General features: G+C 40.1%; 1 protein-coding gene across 1 annotated transcript in view; it reads right to left on the bottom strand.

Annotated features, from left to right (window-relative positions):
* Positions 1 to 18,065, bottom strand: part of LOC125235709 (myotubularin-related protein 13) — a 111,517-nt gene that overhangs the window by 54,141 nt on the left and 39,311 nt on the right. The window contains 7 exon segments of the mRNA XM_048142274.1: positions 722 to 858; positions 2,216 to 2,324; positions 2,808 to 2,999; positions 4,050 to 4,300; positions 4,690 to 4,931; positions 5,581 to 5,800; positions 7,897 to 8,010. Of these exon segments, the coding sequence (XP_047998231.1) occupies positions 722 to 858; positions 2,216 to 2,324; positions 2,808 to 2,999; positions 4,050 to 4,300; positions 4,690 to 4,931; positions 5,581 to 5,800; positions 7,897 to 8,010 (1,265 nt within the window).

The raw sequence follows: 18,065 nt of genomic DNA, 5'->3' as shown, positions 1-18,065 counted from the left end.
TGATAATTCTAATTAAGGTCTTAATTCATTTTCATCAAATTCTACTACAAAAGTTTTCTTCAATTCATGGTATTTCTAACTGGAATTTTTTGGTCCTATACAACTTATACGAGCATTTAATCTTACATACGTTAAACTTTCTCGTCCCGTTTTCTCGATAAACTTCTTATAGGCGTTTACTCTTAGTTAAAAACGATATCGATTGGTATAAAAAAAAGGTTGGCAAATGGACTTTTTTCTCGCATCCTGTATATTGTTTCCCAAATCTGTAAACTGCGCTGTTCATTAATATGAAATAGAGGAAAGGTCTCCTAATGCTAAGGCCACATTAAAGAGGAATGCCATTAATAATCGCGATAATGCAAGTATGACCTAAGTATTTTCTTCCCTAATCGCGAAAATTAACGGCATTTCTCCTTAGTGTGGCCCTATCATAAGACCATTCTCGCAGAGCAGTACGGACCTGGTAGCTGCCCTCATTGACTTTATAGTCTATCAAAATACGCCCTGTATAAACGGATAGTGAATTTACTTCGGATATTCTGCATTCCTGGCGTATCAAAGAGGTCACCTCGGATACAACGTCGGCAGGGGAGACAGGTGTATGTATGGGCTGACCCTCTTTCTGGTAGCCTAGTAACGCACTACAGGTATATCAAATAACGTACCCTGTGGCACGAAGAGATAGTCTCCTTGACATATAAACGAATAGTGAACGTACTTGGGATGCTCTGCGTTCCTGGCGGTGACCTCGGCAATGACCTCTTTAACTCGCACCGGGTCCAAAGTTGGTAGGGGAGGCTGGTGGATACGAGCCGACGCTCCTTCGGGTGGTCGGAGAATACGTTGCTGGTACGTCTGCAAATTAAATAAATATTTTGATTCAACCGATTGATAATAAAACCTTAAAAAAAAGGATGAAAATGAGGATGAATTATGTATAGATTAAAACAGAAAATAAATTACACATATGAAAGAAAAATTGACCAAAGCCTCTAGTGCCTGAGGCTGGAATCGAACCAGCGTACTCTGCAATCGCAGCAGATGCCTGTTTATCCGCTCGGCCACCCAGGTCACAGTTGCTGAGGTCGAAATTATCTCTCATATGAGTAATTTATACAAGGACTCGTAGCGCACTCTGACCACCTCTAGGGAAGAACGGTATGGTTCTTGCCCCCCATGTGAACCAAATTCAGGTTGGTTTCAACACAGCTCGAGAGATGAGGCCGCTAAATCAATTCTAATTAACACAAGTCAAATTATAATATTTTCAATAGATTATAATTTGACTTGTGTTAATTAGAATTTTGTATAGATTCGATAATAGCCGGTAAGGTCCGACCGAGATCTCGGTCTCGGTCTCGGTCTCGGCATTCTCGGCCGAAAATCGGGCCGAGATCTCGGTCTCGGTTCTCGGCCAAAATGGGCCGAGATTCTCGGCAAAACCGAGACTGCGATTTTAAATTTATTGCGCACTCGCGTCCGGTTTTTAGCTTTCAGTTTGTTACATCGCCCGTTTGGTATCCCGATTTTAGTGATTTTGGTAGGATCTTTATCGATATTTTAAGCCAAAAACAAACAAATACCTAGGTATAATTCATAAAAGAGTGTAAAATATTTACGACAACGATAACGACGACGCGATAAATCAAAGCAGCAGGTTAGAATAATACCTGCCGTACATGATAGAAATGGCGAATTACGGAATATCGGACGAAATTTTGAGCTTTGTGGATGCTGTTTTGAGTTTTTTTTAGTAAATATGGGTTTTTCATAGTCATGTTTTTGATATACATACATAAAATTTTGGAAATAATCGCTATCAAAAAAAAATTCGTGTCCCTTAACTTTGAATCATGTGCCTAAAAATACGTCAAAATCAAAGTAAAACTTAGTAAAGACTTTCAAGGAAAACCTGGAAAACTACCCGTAGAAAACACGATTCGACAACCTGTTTTATGATTTCTTGCAAAAAGTCAGGGTATTAATCGCTCGTGTAAAACCTCTGAAATTGCATGCGGCTCTATAGGCTATGGCGACTGCTTACCACCGGGCGAGCCGTAATAGTTGTTTTTGTCACTGATGTAGTCTATTTTGCTACGGTAGATAGGTAAGAAGCGCGGGTAGGTTTGGGTAGTTACGGAACCAAACACTAAGCAGGACCCAACATACTCTTGGCACAGTATAATAAAAGACATGAAGTGGTGATAAATACCTGTGGGTTGGGATTCTCGTTGAGTTGCAGTTGCATCGCGAGGTCTTGTATGTGTTGCAGCTCCAGGTTCGGATTTAGTGATTCTAATCGCAATTGTTCTGGCAGGTTCCTGAAATAACATTATACATAAATCTTGAGCAGTCGGATACTGTTACGGTTATAATTTTGGTAAAAGGATCGATTGTATGCATGTAGAAGAGCATGGTAGAATAAAGCCGAATGCACAAACGCGCACGAAATTGGCGCGACAGAGCCAAACTACATTTCTGCGACGTTTCGGTGGCGTTTCGCGTCCCAGAAATGCCGTTCGGCTACGCCCACTGGTCTGTCATCAGGAACACTCATCAGGAGGACTCACTACACGAACTCGTCCCATATGTAGGAGGTTCTATCTTGACCACCAGTTCGTTGAAGAACATGAGAGCCTGCAGCACTGCTAACGGTTACCCAGAAGCTTCTTGCAATGTGCGGCACTCACAGTATGAGATAATCCCGTTTGTATGTAAGGCACCAGGGCAAGCTGCGCTCAGCTACTAGAGAAGCTTCAAGATCACCATTCAACAAGATCCCTAGTGGAATGTGAGGTACTCACTGCACGAGCTCGTCCCATATGTCAGTAGGTCGCCAAGGAGGGCCTCGCTCCGCGACCAGTCCGTTGAAAAACATGGAGTCGAGCAGGCGGACGGCAAACGGGCACTGCGCCAGACCTCGACTGCCGAGGAACCCAGCTTTGTGGAATGTGAGCACTGGAGACGGGTGGATACGGATGATCGTGAGGCAGTGTCTGGAAACAATAGATAAAGGTTTAAGAGACGTTTGGCCATGGTAGTATTCATTTTCTACCAGTGCATAAGTTCGATTCGTCGTGACGTTTTAGAGGAGGCTTATTATACTCTTTTTATATGCAGCTTTTTTTGTTAAGCAAGCTTCGTAGGTCTGGTTATGAGCCCTGCTAAGGACTTCGTCTCCCTTAATAACCTTATGTTCAGAATCAAATAATGTGCTGAATCTTACTGTAAAACTGATGCGGCTGGTGATATTCCAGGAGGAATTTTAAGTCTTCTACTAAATATGATTTAGAAGGAAGAGTCTTCTACGGAATAGACCTCACCTGTAACCCTGCAGCAACTTGGCTAGCGTTCTCATGAAGACTGCTCTGATCTCTTTATCTAGCATATTTTTTTTTAAATCTCTTTTTTTATTTATTTGGAGCCTTGGTCCATGGGACTATGCCGGCTCCGTTAGGCCACTTCATATTATTAACAATAACTATGGGTCAAAAAGATTTAGTAAAAACGTCACTTCTGTGGAGAATATTATAAAAGTTAACGACTCTTGTACATTCGTATCCCGTTTTTCGTATTTGAGTGTCAAGAACTAAAAAAATGTTTCCCGTCATTAGAATTTCGTCTAAAAATTGGCACTACATTTTCTTAACTTTTGTAATGTCCACAGGAGAGATATAACCAATTACCCATACATTAAAATCTGTTTGACCCCTATACAAACTCATTATAAAAAACAGGTCAAAACAAAAGTAGAAAAAAAAAACAACCGAATTTGTATATTTATCTATAAAAGAAACTATACACAAATTCAGCAGCCTTTGACAGGGGTTCCGCGAGAATTGATTGGAACACCCCTATGTCAGTCATCGTGTATCCCTGGACCTCAGAGAGCGGAATTCTCTTCGCTCTGAATCTAGCATATGAGGTGGAGACGCTGCTGCTGGTGGTGGTGGGAAGGCTGAATCTTCAGACCGTAGCTCTGGTTATAGAACCAGTGCTAGGTCTTCTTGCAGGGATTGATAAGTCTTCTACTGAATAGACCTCACCTGTAACCCTGCAGCAACTTGGCCAAAGTTCTCATGAAGACTGCTCTAATCTCTTTATCCAACATATGAGGAGGAGACGCTGCTGGCGGTGGTGGTGCGAAGGCTGAATCAGCAGACCGTAACTCTGGTTGTAGAACCAGTGCTAGGTCTTCTTGGAGCGATGATAGGAGCTTGCCGTCGGGCCGGGGGATGTTCACGCCAGCAGGAATGTGGAGGGAACCAACGTCCAGGTCTGCTACTATTACGTCTAGCTGGAAAGTAAAAGAAAAATAATGTTGATAAGAAGTAAAAATATCACCATTTGCCTGTCCTTATCCCAGTCATGGGTTCACTCACAGGTTACGGTGACCGCTTTCCATCAGGCGGACTGTATACCTGTTTGCCACCGACGTGGTATAAAAAAAAGTAATTTGGTGTTAGTGCATCATATCCTTCTCTCTTCATCTCATCATCCACTGCTTTCGTTTCATATGATCTTTCACACAATTCATCCACCTCTTCCTTAGTTTTCCTCTTCCGTTACTTCCTTCGAGATTCATTTGTAATACATTTATCTTTTCTTTTGTTTTTATGGTAAAAATATACGATACAATTTCTATTGGTGGTTTATAGTGTTAGTGTAGATGCATCAAGTACTTACCAGCTCCGACACCTCTTCCTTCAAACTGGAATGTACTCCAATAAGGAAGGGCGTGGGCGTGGCCAGCACCTCCACCAGCCCGGACGGCAGCAGCGGGATGTACACGTGCGCGTAGCGGAAGGGGAACATGAGCGCGGCGAGCGCCCTACACGCGCCCGCCAGCCGGGCCGCCGCCAGGGAGACTAGGAGGACTTTGTGCTCGGACATCACGGCGCACCAGAGGGTTACGGAGTTGTGGATGCCTGGAAACATTGGTTGAATTGGTTAGTGATGTATCGATGATATTACAGCAGTCAATAACAGCACCAATATTAACATATTCACTACCAGACAAAAAATGGCGCTCTACGGCAGAAACTGGTCGTAATTCATAACCGCCCGCTTGAATGGCGAGAACCCGCCTAGCGGGTTCTCCGGCATCTGAGTAAAGTTCATGAATGCCCATCAGGCGGGTTCTTGGTTGCGAAAGTGTTAATTACTATTTATAGATTTATTTATTTATTTAATCGTATGGCAAACTATATATTAAAAGCAATTAGAGTGTGGCCTTGAGGTTGTGTCGTAACGATGTTCAGATCTTCGTCAGGCCCGGGGTATGAGTGGAGTGGGTTTCTGTAGATTTCAAACAGGAAATAGAAGCATGCAATGCAACTGGTCTCCGATCGAACGACACGTCGTTAAGTTTGACGGTAGTGATGCGGAACAGTAGGTTACCGAGCATCATCAACGTTTACTCACCTGCATGTGAACGATACTGTAAGTGACTGGGGCGATGCTGAATCACATAAGTAGCTCCAATGATGTAGCGGACTTGCGAGTCGCCCCTGGAGGCACCAATACACAACCCAGAAGGTTGCCCACCAATGTCTCCAGAGATCTTTAACTACTCACCTAGTAATCTCAGTAGCATGTGCACAGATGTATGTGTGACGGGCAGTGGCGGAGCGGCAGGCGGTTGCAACGCCTGGCGGTCGCCCGCTCCAATACTGAAGCGGACCTGCGGACCGCCCGCTGGAGGCACCAATACGCAACCCAGAAGGTTGCCCACCAATGTCTCCAGGGGTACGCCAAGGTTTTCTACCCATACTGTGTAGATTATGCCTAAACAGTTCTGAAAAACAACATAAACCGATCTTAGTAACAATTTACACTCAGGTCGATAGTCCAGTATCATATGTAGAAATATAATCATAAATCTGTATGCCTCCCTTTTTCTCCAACGTCAAGAAAAAGGACGGCATGTTGCCTATGATCATATTTCTATGACAAACATATGATACTGGACTATCAGCCTTAGTAAAAATGTTGGTATTTAACCAGGAACCATGCCAGGCTTATGACAAGGAAGGCTAACTCCAAATGGGGATAAAGGTACAGGATGATTATGATGATGAGTAAATTTAGGTGACCTCCAACCTCTCGTCTCTACTTCAATACGTCAATACAAATTTGAGCCCATAGCGCAGAGTCGTAGAGTTAATGATTGGAAATAGCGAAAACAGTGAAAGAAACAAAACAAATGCAACTCAACAATTTCATCGAAAGTGTTCTACTGATTTATTGACTTATCAATATTCGAATTTGTAATAACTATTTATAGCAGTTTAAAATCCCAGTATAAAAGAAAACGAGAGCGGCCAAGCCGTATTGTACGCATTGTGGAAGCGGCCGTAAAAATGCCGGAGCATTGTTAATTCGTCACGTCAATTTCCGTTACGCGGAAAACCGTTACGAATTCCTTATTTATAAACTTCAACGGAATGGCGAACTAAAATTGAAGTGCTTGAAGTTCTAATGTGCAAGAGCGGGGTTCAAATTAAAAGCGTCTTATCGGTATGAGTTTTTTGCAGCTATAACTTATCCTGTTTACTAGGTAATTAAAATAACCATAATAGTCAAGTATGTCAATAAGGGCCCATTTAGACGGTACGAGAACTCGCATACGAGTTTTATTAGCCAGCGTTCCCACTTAAGCGTCGCGTGTCTCGGGGCGCGCAACGGATGTCCGCGCCACGCCACCTGAGTGTAATTCAAAAAACGTCTCCTCAGTACATTTTGTATAGGAAGGACGTAAGACGCGCCCCAGGTGGCGTGGCGGCGGCGTGGCGCGTCGCCCGAGACACGCGACGCTCTGATGTGGCCGGTCCCTTAGGTACCGGCCACATCAGAGCGTCGCGTGTCTCGGGGCGCGCAACGGACGTCCGCGCCACGCCACCTGAGTGTAATTCAAAAAGCGTCTCCTCAGTACATTTTGTATAGGAAGGAGACGCTTTTTGAATTACACTGAGGCGGCGTGGCGCAGACGTTCGTTGCGCGCCCCGAGACACGCGACGCTTAAGTGGGAACGCTGGCTTACATTGCGGTATTTGATGGCTGTGCGAAATTGAATGTAACTTCAACAGCCTGCAATGTAACTAAAATCGCATGCGAGTTCGCACGCCGTCTGAATCAGGCCTAAGTTCTGACAAAGTGCATCTAGCTTTACTCGTACTATTTACTTTAGGTCACTATGTGGATGAGGTTGTATACAATCGAGGCGAATCTATCTGGATATTCTCGACCTACTCTCGACTCGCTCGATGAGATTTGCATGTTTTGGCAGCTTGATGTTATCATGAATAATCAGGTAAATGAATGCATAAATTCAGTAAGTAAGAATAGCAGGCTAGATAATATCTGCGATTTGTACGGCGAGGCGACATCGCCGACAAAATGCAGGAGGAGTGTAGGCTGCGAGCTGCAATGATATAGCCGATTGGCGATTGGTCGCGCGTAAGGAAAACTACCAAACTACGATAAAGATTTAGCTCTCCAACTTTTCACCCCCAGTAAAATAGGTAATCCGAAAAACAGCTGCAGGAACGTATTGCTAAACATATTCATCATCATCATCATATCAGCCCTTTATCGCCCACTGCTGAGCACAGGCCTCTCTTCTAGTACGCCACTTGTCCCGGTCTTGAGCTAGACCCAAAACATATTACTGAGTGCAAAGAATCCGAAAAGGACGTCAAGGATAGGGCGAAGTGTAAACGAAAGATACGACAAACTGACCTAACAATCATATGGGACTAGCTTAGAAGAAGCAGAGAAAGATAGGTACAATCGAGTTCATAAATATGTGTACATTTTTTCACCTTATTGCACCGAGTTAAGTTGAAGAAATGTACACATATTTATGAACTCGATTGTAAGTGAAGATCTTACCCGAAAGGTGTCCAAGTAGTCCTGCCGCGATACTATGACGAGACATTTGGGCGCGTACATGATGCTGTGGTGTGTGATGTTGGCCACGGGCCGCGGCTCTAGAGACTCCTCGTCCTGAAACAATAAATATATTAAATTATTTATTTCATTTTTCTAATCCCGAACTATTATTCGTCATTTACAGGGTAGTACATCTTTAAAACCCTACATAAAAGTATATTTTAGTAGCGCGTGAAGCCGGCGGGGGACGGCTTTGGGCAGCTGGCTCGAGAGGTGGCAGTGCAAACCTTTGTGTCAAAATTCCTGTAAACAGTAAGAATTTCACGAAAATTCTAGAAAACTATTAAAAACTAAGTGCGTCGTAGAAAAAGTATTGTATGCAACGGTGTTTAACTGAGTCAAAAAATACTCGTGGCGTCTTTATTAACAATTTTCGGCTTCCCCTCAAATTGTTATGTTACCCACGCCACTCGCCTTTTTTCACCTCCTTTATACGACGGTTGCATTAAATAATATTATGAATATTATGATGTTTAAATATTTTCTTTAAGGATACTGTAAGTCTAGTTTTCAAATTTTCCAGTGTTATTCATAATTTATATAACTATAAAAGACTGTTTCTTTCTTACATAAATAAATAAAAGCTCTTCAAAGCAGATAATGGTAGTTCAGACTGAGTTTTAACTTTCGAAAAGTAAACGTTTTCCCCGTAGTAAAAATGAACTTATACCCTGGTACTACATAAAAATTTTAATATTTACAGGAAAGGAAACACATTTGACTCATATTAAGAAACGCTTTTTCTCAAAACTTTATTCAAATCTTTTTAATTCTTCTAAATGTTTTAAGCCTCTGCTACCTAGCCCAAATTCAAATCCGAGTCATGCGATTGCATTTTATACGGAGAAAGTAACATCTACATTTGTCGTGTAGGTATTTATTATGTTATCGTATAGTTGTCGTTGGCTCATAGTTTTTGAATACACAATGAATGACAAGTGTGGTAATAGTAACGTATGTAATTAGCGTAGTTGTAATTGCGTAAGTGTATTGTTAAAAAAATCGGCCAGGTGTCACACACAATACTGAGGGTCGTTCACGCACGAGATTTGCCTCTAATCTAACATGTATTTAGGTAATTTAAAGATACCGAATTTCTAATAAGATACTTGCCAAAGTCTTGAAAAAACTCTCGTTTTAAGTCAAGTCAGGATTCAGGAAGTATCCTGAGGATTTTCTATATCACACGTATCAAATATGCTACATATATTTTACATGCCTAATTGCCTACTCATGAAACAGCAGAATTGAGATTTAGATACTAATTTCATTCTGATAGCTTCGTACGTTCTCGGACATCGTTAACAGACTAATCTCCCAGTGTAAAGATACCCTGGTATACCTACCTACAGGCGAGAAAGCAGAATTCTATTAAAGTGATTGTTTAAGTTACCTCAGGTTTTTATACGTTTTATGTGGGATTTAAAGCGGGTTTTCCCGGCAAACTACCCCAGCAACTGTAATAAGAGCGGCTTAAGAGGATACGGTAGCGAAAATGCTAAAATGGAAAGGAGCCCCCCTTTCAACTTGGGAATTTTAGTTAAATATACAAGTGTTATTAACTAGATTTATCGAAAAAAAATTGTCCATTAAGAACAACTCAGTCAAAAGATATTTCAAAAAAATCTTTAAAATCGAGGTTCCGCTCTCGACTCTTTCCTCCTTCAAAACTTAATCAATTGGAACGAAATTTGAGAATCTGAATAACAATAAAATAATCTATGTCGGACCGTTTAGCTTTTTTGGTTAATTGTTACCAATCTTGAGTATCACACCTTTTTTTGCGCCACAATGAAAAAGGCCGTTTTTGGGAATTTTTGATTGGCTCTAGAATCTTTAAAAAGCAGAATATCAAAAAAATCAAAACGGTCCGACACAGATAAAAATAATAACAATCTGTGTTGAAAAAATCATTGCTCTATCTTCAAAAACCAGGGAGGAAATAGTCGAGAGCGTTTGTATGGAGAATTGACCCCTACAGTATCGTCTTAATTACAACGGAAACTTCGCCGGCGCCGCTCCGAGATGAATTCCGTAAATGCGGTCTGCTGCCAGTTTCCGCGTGTCTCCGGTGCGGAGCAGCGAGGAGTTTTATTACAAGAACAGGTGCTTCAGACAGACTTGGAACTAACTTTTTATAATATGATTGAGAATTTCGCCGGTAACGTTTCCGAGGAGATAAATGACAAGAAACGCGGTCTGCTGATTGAATTTTGATATGGCTGGTACCTTTTTCCGATTTGATCAAAGTATGCATAACATAGTAGGAATTTCGCGGACGAAGCATGCTTTTGAGATGTACCTATTCCGTAAATGCGGTCTACTGCCAGCTTCCGCGGTGTCTCCGGTAGTGAGCAGCGAGGAGTTTTATTACACGAATAGGTGCTTCAGACAGACTTGGAACAAAGTTTTTGTAATGTGATTGGGAACTGCGACGGTTCTTTGGAGATGAATGGCAGATAACGTGGTGTGTGTTGATGCCTAGCTTCCATGATACCTTGGAGCAAGTACGAGTTTTAGCAGTAGCAGAAAGTGCGTGCACTTTCGACACTTGGCGCTAATAAATTTTGATGTCTACCTCAACTTGAGTTCGAGTAAATATGGGAAGAGCGTCTAGCAGATAAGACCGTCTACATTCTTTTTGTCGCTTTTAAAACGTGGTCGGCAGAGCAAAATGAGCGAAGCTAGGTCTGAATTTGAATGTCTACCTAATATGTATATATTTACATAGTACCTAGACAATCCGGCGGACCGTATGCTTGTTTGCCACCGACGTAGTATAAAAAAAATCTACACTACTGCAACCGTACAGTATCAACGTATCTATGGGTTTTACATATATAGCCATTTTGACACTCTAATAACTTCCATCACGTGTTCAGGGAAGGCAGTCATACTCCATAAAACACTACAATGCAAACGTTTGCTCCGGTAGCAGTTTTTAGGGTTCCGTAGCCAAAATGGCAAAAACGGAACCCTTATAGTTTCGTCATCTGTCACACGATTTACTCGGAAACTATAAGTACTACAGTGATGAAATTTGATGGGAATATGTGTTGTATGAACCGCTACAAAATTATGACACTAAATAGTAAAAAAAAAGAATTGGGGGTGGGGCCCCCATACATGTAACTGAGGGATGAAAATTTTTTTTTTCGATGTACATACCCGTGTGGGGTATCAATGGAAAGGTCTTTTAAAATGATATAAAGTTTTCTAAAAAACATTTTTCTTAAAGTGAACGGTTTTTGAGATATCACTCAAAGTCGGAAAAAGTATGTCATCCCCCTATCATTTTTATAACTAGCCATTATAAACTCGAAAAACTTCCATCACGTGTTCAGGGAAGGCAGTCATACTCCATAAAACACTGCAATGCAAACGTTTGCTCCGGTAACAGTTTTTTCCTCACATTCCGGTCCTACGCAAGTTCCCTCTTTGTTTAGTAATTAATGCATGGTCTGTACTAGATATGCTGATGGATATGTAACTGCTTATACAGACGATTGCATATGCTACCGCAGTTGGGTATTCAAGAGAAAAATGTATCGGACTTAGCTTATATTAGGGGGAGATCGGCATGAAAGGTATTTTAGTAGTTTCGGAACGATATTTGCACTATTAGCATTTATTGTTTTCAACACTATACTCGTAGTTTCGATACAAACAATTCGCCCCAAAAGTACCAAATGAATGCCGATAGCCCTTTTATAAACTGGCTCGTTCATGCCAATCTTCTCCTACACACTAAAGTCAGACTTTAGGTGAAAAGTTGTGTGTTATTGGTACTGATTGTTTGGGGGCGCTGCTCGCTTTCTCCATATAACAAATGTCATTTTCATGATGTTAGCGCAACGAATAAAAAAAATTAAGAAATATAGATTTACTTAATAAATACGTTTGGATCAATTCCGTCCGGTGGTTAGGAACAACACCGGAGCCATATGCAAATCCTGCCATTGTCGAAACGCTAATGACCGTGACAACATCGCTTAGTTGACAAATGTCTGAACTAACCAAATATATACTAAGTAGTTATGGCGTTTTTCTTTAACTAAAAAATAAAACTAGATATTTGGAAGATGCTATTGATGTTTGTTTTGGCTTTTAAACGTTTTTTTCTATGATTGAGTTACTATGCGGTGTCAAATCAATCATCATCATCATCATCATCATCATCATCATCATCATCATCATCATCATCATCATCATCCTCATCCTAGCCGTTTTCGGCCACAGCGACTGCGTTTTACGGTTAAGAGCGTCGCTGGTGTGTTCTCAGGTACCTGACGTATTTTCAACGAATGTGCAACCACACTCGCGGTGTTAAATCAAACAGTAGGTACATGTACTGTTTTGATTTTCTGATGTAGTCTAGGTGCAGGTGGGGAAGAAGGCCGGCCGGCATTTGCAATTTTGATTGGGAAAACCGTCACAAAAAGATCCTCTGGAATATTGTACTTATGCGATTTGACGAATTCTAGTTATTTATTTATTAACTAGAACGTACTTGCAGTTCAAATATAAAATGTGTGGATGAATCTGTTAATAGTTCGCAGCGCCGTGCCTTTTTAACATAGTTTACGAATATTGCATTACAAACACATTTAAGCCAGAAAGCAATCTGGCATCCAGTTGCTTCACACCTAATACATTCATGCATATAGCAAGTTTCTATAAACAACACATATAAATAGTATAGACGGATGTGTATAACTGTTTTATTGTATTTTATAAAATCTATCTCATCATATCAGCACTTTATCGCCCACTGTTGAACATAGGCCTCTCTTCTAGTACGCTACTTCTCCTGGTCCTGTAGGCCTAGCACATGATTGCCGCGGGAGTATGTCGCCGCGAGATAGACTACCCGTCCTTATGTCATTAATACAGTTAGAAGGAGACGTGTGATCTATCTCGCGGCGACATACTCCCGCGGCAATCATGTGCTAGGCCTACTGGGCTAGTATCATCCAGTTGTGACCCGCAATTTTCCGAATGTCGTCTATCCGAAAATCTAGATATACCTACATTTCCGCCGAGCTTATGCTCAGATACTGGAATAATACCTATATCCGCAAAGAATGACTCGCAAGTCGCATTTCACGCTAAACGGTAGGTACTCATTCATGCTGCTCACAAGTAAGTACCTAAATATGTAAGAAATATTTACAAATCCTAAGATTTCCCTGAATGAATAAAACTGTTGCAAAATGGACCCTGTATTAAAAGCCATAGCAGAGAGCAATAGCTGTATAAGCATGACGAGAGAACGAAGAAGTTATTTCATTCCACAGATTGCTAACGCGTCAGGATCTCAAAAGTCCCTTTGAAAAAATCTCTTTTGTGTACATTTTCGACGAAGAGAAAGTTTCTGAAGGCGCTTTTGAAATGACGAGCGAGTTTTATCATGAACACTATGAACTGGATGCTGGGAGTTTGTAAATTCTTTATACATTGGAATAAACTGTACATATTTCGTAGATTTATGGTTAAAGTTCTTGTGTAGTAGGAATTCCTACAGCCTATATTATAAGAACGGCTAAAGCATAAACAAAAAGCTTGGAACAATTAATAGCAGTGAAATACGACTACAAATTCTACAAAACAGCCCACCGGAGGTGTGATCAAAGGACCAGAGTATTGCTCCGCGTTTTAACGCTGATCTGATACCTATACAAGCATGTAAACACACTGGTTGCCAACATTTTCTCGGTTCTAATTCTTTACATACAACTAAAATATGGTTAGTTCTTCTACATATATAACATAAACGTAAAAATAAATCGATTAAGCAGCGCTTATTTCGGTTGAGTAGCAAAACGTTTTGGAAATAGCTAGCTTTAGTGCCACAGCTAACATGAATAAACCGAGTACATAATACGTTTGCGTTATGTGAGCAGAATTATCGGTTTCTATCACACGTTATAGCATCGATATACCTATATATATTGGTGTATCCTTATTTGTGCAAAAATCTCTCGATTTGTACGAGTATTATTTGTGTCGCTTATCTTCAAAAGTGGGTAAATCCTTTCTGCTATAAGGTTGATTATCTGTCAGATCATATTATATTTTTTATATAATCAACCTTATAGCAGAATGGATTTACCCACTTTTGAAGCGACACATTTGTGCCTTGCGAAGACACCAAATCATTTTCCCAACATCAAATTCTACGCGTACGCGTAACGCCATAAGGTACCAGGGAGAAAATCGAGCCAAGGTTGTTTAAGAGTATTTGCTCATTCGTGATTCCCGGTCGGTATTCGTAATTGTGTTTACCGAGGTTGTCTGAGATATATTACGTGCAACGTATGTGTTAGCGTCGAATTGAGAGGATGAAAAAGATTGTTTATAGATTGATTTGTGGAATTGTTGAAGTGCTTCGTTTAGATTTAGAGCATACATCATTTTTCATTGGTCTAAAATAGACTAAATCCAGTTTGATCCTTGTTATGGAGAACTGTTATGTTGCTGTATCTCATACATTGACTTATGGATGTTAGGCACTAGGTTTCTATCCTTTACAACTGGTTGGTTGTGTGTCAAATATAGGTATCGATAAGGTTTAATGTTGATTTTATTATTATTAGGTAGGTATTTATTTTATTCCATGAGCAGTTGAAAGGCAAAATTAAAATATGTACAACATAGATATGATAGACATTACAAAAAAAACATTGAGTGTTTAGTTTATATTACAATTAAACTCTAAAGTAAGTATGCGTGTTTCCAACTTTCCAACCAATGAACCATCCATATGCATATTGGGTTGTTATGGAAATATGCTCAGTTTCGGCCATTCGTTCGACGATACGAAACACCTGAATCCTTATCGGCAAGCTGCATTTACACAAACTTGGCTTAATAACGACGACAAGCACTTCACTTTTCGAAATAAACCTTGATTTACTTTTGTCATCCAGAATTTGTAGACTGGCCATGTCATCTACCTATGTCACCTACCTAGACCGGCTCCCTGCCTACACCGGCTCACTGAGTAGCTTCGGACCTCCCTATGATCTTCTTATGACCTTCTTATTATTCCTATACCTATGCTCCATCCTCCTTAATCTTACTTCGTATGAAAACTTAGGAATGACCCAATTCTGAGCTATTAGTTCTTCGTAATTCAAGGCGCTTTTGACACGTTAAATCGAAGATTACACGGAGATGATGTACCTATTTGAAATAGGTAAGTATATAAATAAATCTTCGAGATGACGCGGACGTATGAACGATTCGGCTAGATGAAGAATTCTAAGACATAATCAAAAAAATAAAACGTTTTTGCTTATGTCACATCTCTATCATCTCTACTTTTATTAAAGTTACTAATATCCGCCCTCGTCTGAGCTTTTGTCCAAGCCGAACAGATAATCTGGCCATTGATGTTGTCGCTATTTGTTGACAGAGTAAAATAGTAGACCTTCATTTCAGTTTGTGCACAATTCTGTCGTATATCCCAATTCCCAATAAGTATATTTACAGGTCTCATGTCTCAAATGTGTATGTAAGTATATTCACTCTGTTAACGGCAGTACCTATCGTGATAAGGACCCACTATGAATAGCAAATTAAAGGTCTTAGAAGTTTTAGATCGTATCATAAATATAAAATCCCAAGCCTACAAATCAACCAACAGATCAACACAGACAATCCACACACAAGGAAGAAAGGAGCGCTTAATGCCCACCCCTGACGGAAAACCACACAGTGCCAGAACACCATTAACACTAAAACAGCTGCTACTCAAAAGAGCGTAAGCGCCAAACAGTTCCCAACACAAGTAAGTACCCTCTTTCAACCATATTACAAGGGGGAAACGTTTAGAAACATATGGGTGGACTGTACGAAGTATGCCTTACTGAAGGAACAGCGGTCGTGGCGCCCAATAAATCTATTTTAACAAGCGATATCCAAACAGAGCGTTACTCACGCGTGCCCATAATGCTGAAAGCGATCAAACCGCCGGATATAATCGAACAGCGAATAAAACTATTCCAGTAACTCAACTTGAAACAAAGTTTCTATTTTGGCTCCTTGTCCTGAATGACCTGAATGAAGGTAATTTATGTCCTGTCAGCTTGACGCGTAGTAAAAATAGTTAAACCGAAAACAGAAAATATTGGTCCTTTAAATTGTGGCGTAGGTGATAGGCTGGCAACCTGGCACTGCAATGTTACAATTTTTATTTCAAACCCTTAATAGGCGTCCATAGGTCACCGTACACAGCTTTCCATCAGGCGGGCCGTATACATGTTTGCCACCGACGTGGCATAAAAAAACTCTGCCAACCCCTTAATGGGATACAGGCGTGATTGTATGTATTGCTCCCTTGTAAATAAGATCGTATCTAAAATGTTTTCATCATTCGCCACTTCAGAGTAAATAAGACAACATTGTACATTGTGTTGTTAACCGTTTTCAAAGTTTTTGAAGTCCAAACTATTATCAATCTGAAGCATATTCGTTTTGTTTTGACTGTGTCTACCGTCTACACTATAATATCGACATGTAATTAGGCTAATGACTGTCTAAAACACCTCCAAGGCACCACTGACATTAATTCAAAAAGTATTTAGAAGTAAATCAGTATATGTTCCGACCTAAATAGTTAATTACAACAACAGATACACCTAAATGATTCTTATGATGAAGACAATAAGGGCAGTTCGGTTTAACAGTGGTAAATATCGCGTGACTAGATCAGTAGGACGTAGTAAGAACAATAAAAAGCCTAAAGCACTGACACATTTAAGTATTAATAGATGGGTCTGAGGACGAGTGCGTTGAGTTGTTTAGTTTCTTGATATGTAGTACAATCTTGTATTTAGTTCATTAAGGGCCGGTTGCATCAAACCGTTTGTCACCGTTAAAGCGTTCGTTAATATTTATTGTATGGGAAGTTCCATAGACATCTGCTGCGTGACGATGATGTGTCTGTCAAATGTGGTTGATGTAACTGGCCCTTAAAATTCATAAATCTTATTGTAACAGTATAAGGTACAACAGTGGTCAGAATAAGACCGATTTAAACAAAACAGGACAAAGTATGTTTGTGTAATTTTAAACGTCGTATTTTCTTAGAAATCAGACGTTTATACAATACAGCCTGTGAGATTACAAAAGGCATTTGGTTTTCGGATAAAAACGCCTTGATTGTGAAAAGGACACTGACTTGTCTTACAGATTTAGTTGAAATCTGATACGTTCTAAAACCCGGCGGCCTTTCTGAAAGCATACGCACTGTTTTCTTTATTGCACAGTGTGTACACCCCACATAATTAAAATAAATGTACAGGAATAGCTTGAGGAACAATTTCACGTTAATGGTGATATATTTTGCCATACTTTGTCCTTGTGAAAATCGTGCAGAGTGGGCTTGGTCCGACTATGTGTTAATGTAGCTCTGTGTGTATATTAGGCTAGTAAAGGAAAAGTTTAATTGACATTGGCTTAACTACAGTTACCTACCTGATACTGATACATTTATTTCATCGGAATAAAAAATACTAACCAATATCGTCATTTACTAAACTATTGTGTCATAAGGATAATCTTCATTAAGTGTTTAATTTTTACAATAGCTGTGAACGCTTCATTGTGGTCAACCACGGTCTACAAACTACTTTTTATAAATCAATAAAACAACTAATAAGTCAGCAAAAATATTCCCACATACATACAATAACATTTTGATATTTTTTGTATTTGACTAACACTATCCAACCGCCATAAGAGAAACATGCCTATTACAAATGTAAGAGTATATTCTACATTCTAAACGATCTTTGTACGAATATTACAAATTATTAATTGAATGCTTTTAAAACTGAGCACATTCTAATAAAACAAAACACAACGATGAAACACCCTAAATTTTATCGTAAGCCACATCCGCCATAAGAATGAAACTCTATTTAAGTACCAATCTTCCGCATTTCCTTAAGTGCTACTGCCACTGATGATCAGACGAAAAGTGGTAACAACGTTACGAAGTTACTGGCGATCCGCTTTGATCATGATCACTGAGTTTTAGTTATTAAAATGTCAAAGTACAAGACAAGAATTTTGAATTTCGAACGCACGAATTCGCCGTTCGA

The sequence above is a fragment of the Leguminivora glycinivorella genome, chromosome 18 (genome assembly GCF_023078275.1).
Source record: "Leguminivora glycinivorella isolate SPB_JAAS2020 chromosome 18, LegGlyc_1.1, whole genome shotgun sequence".
Classification (NCBI taxonomy): Eukaryota; Metazoa; Arthropoda; class Insecta; order Lepidoptera; family Tortricidae; genus Leguminivora; species Leguminivora glycinivorella.
The sequence above is the reverse complement of the archived record's forward strand: the minus strand, read 5'-3'. Positions and strand labels throughout refer to the sequence as shown.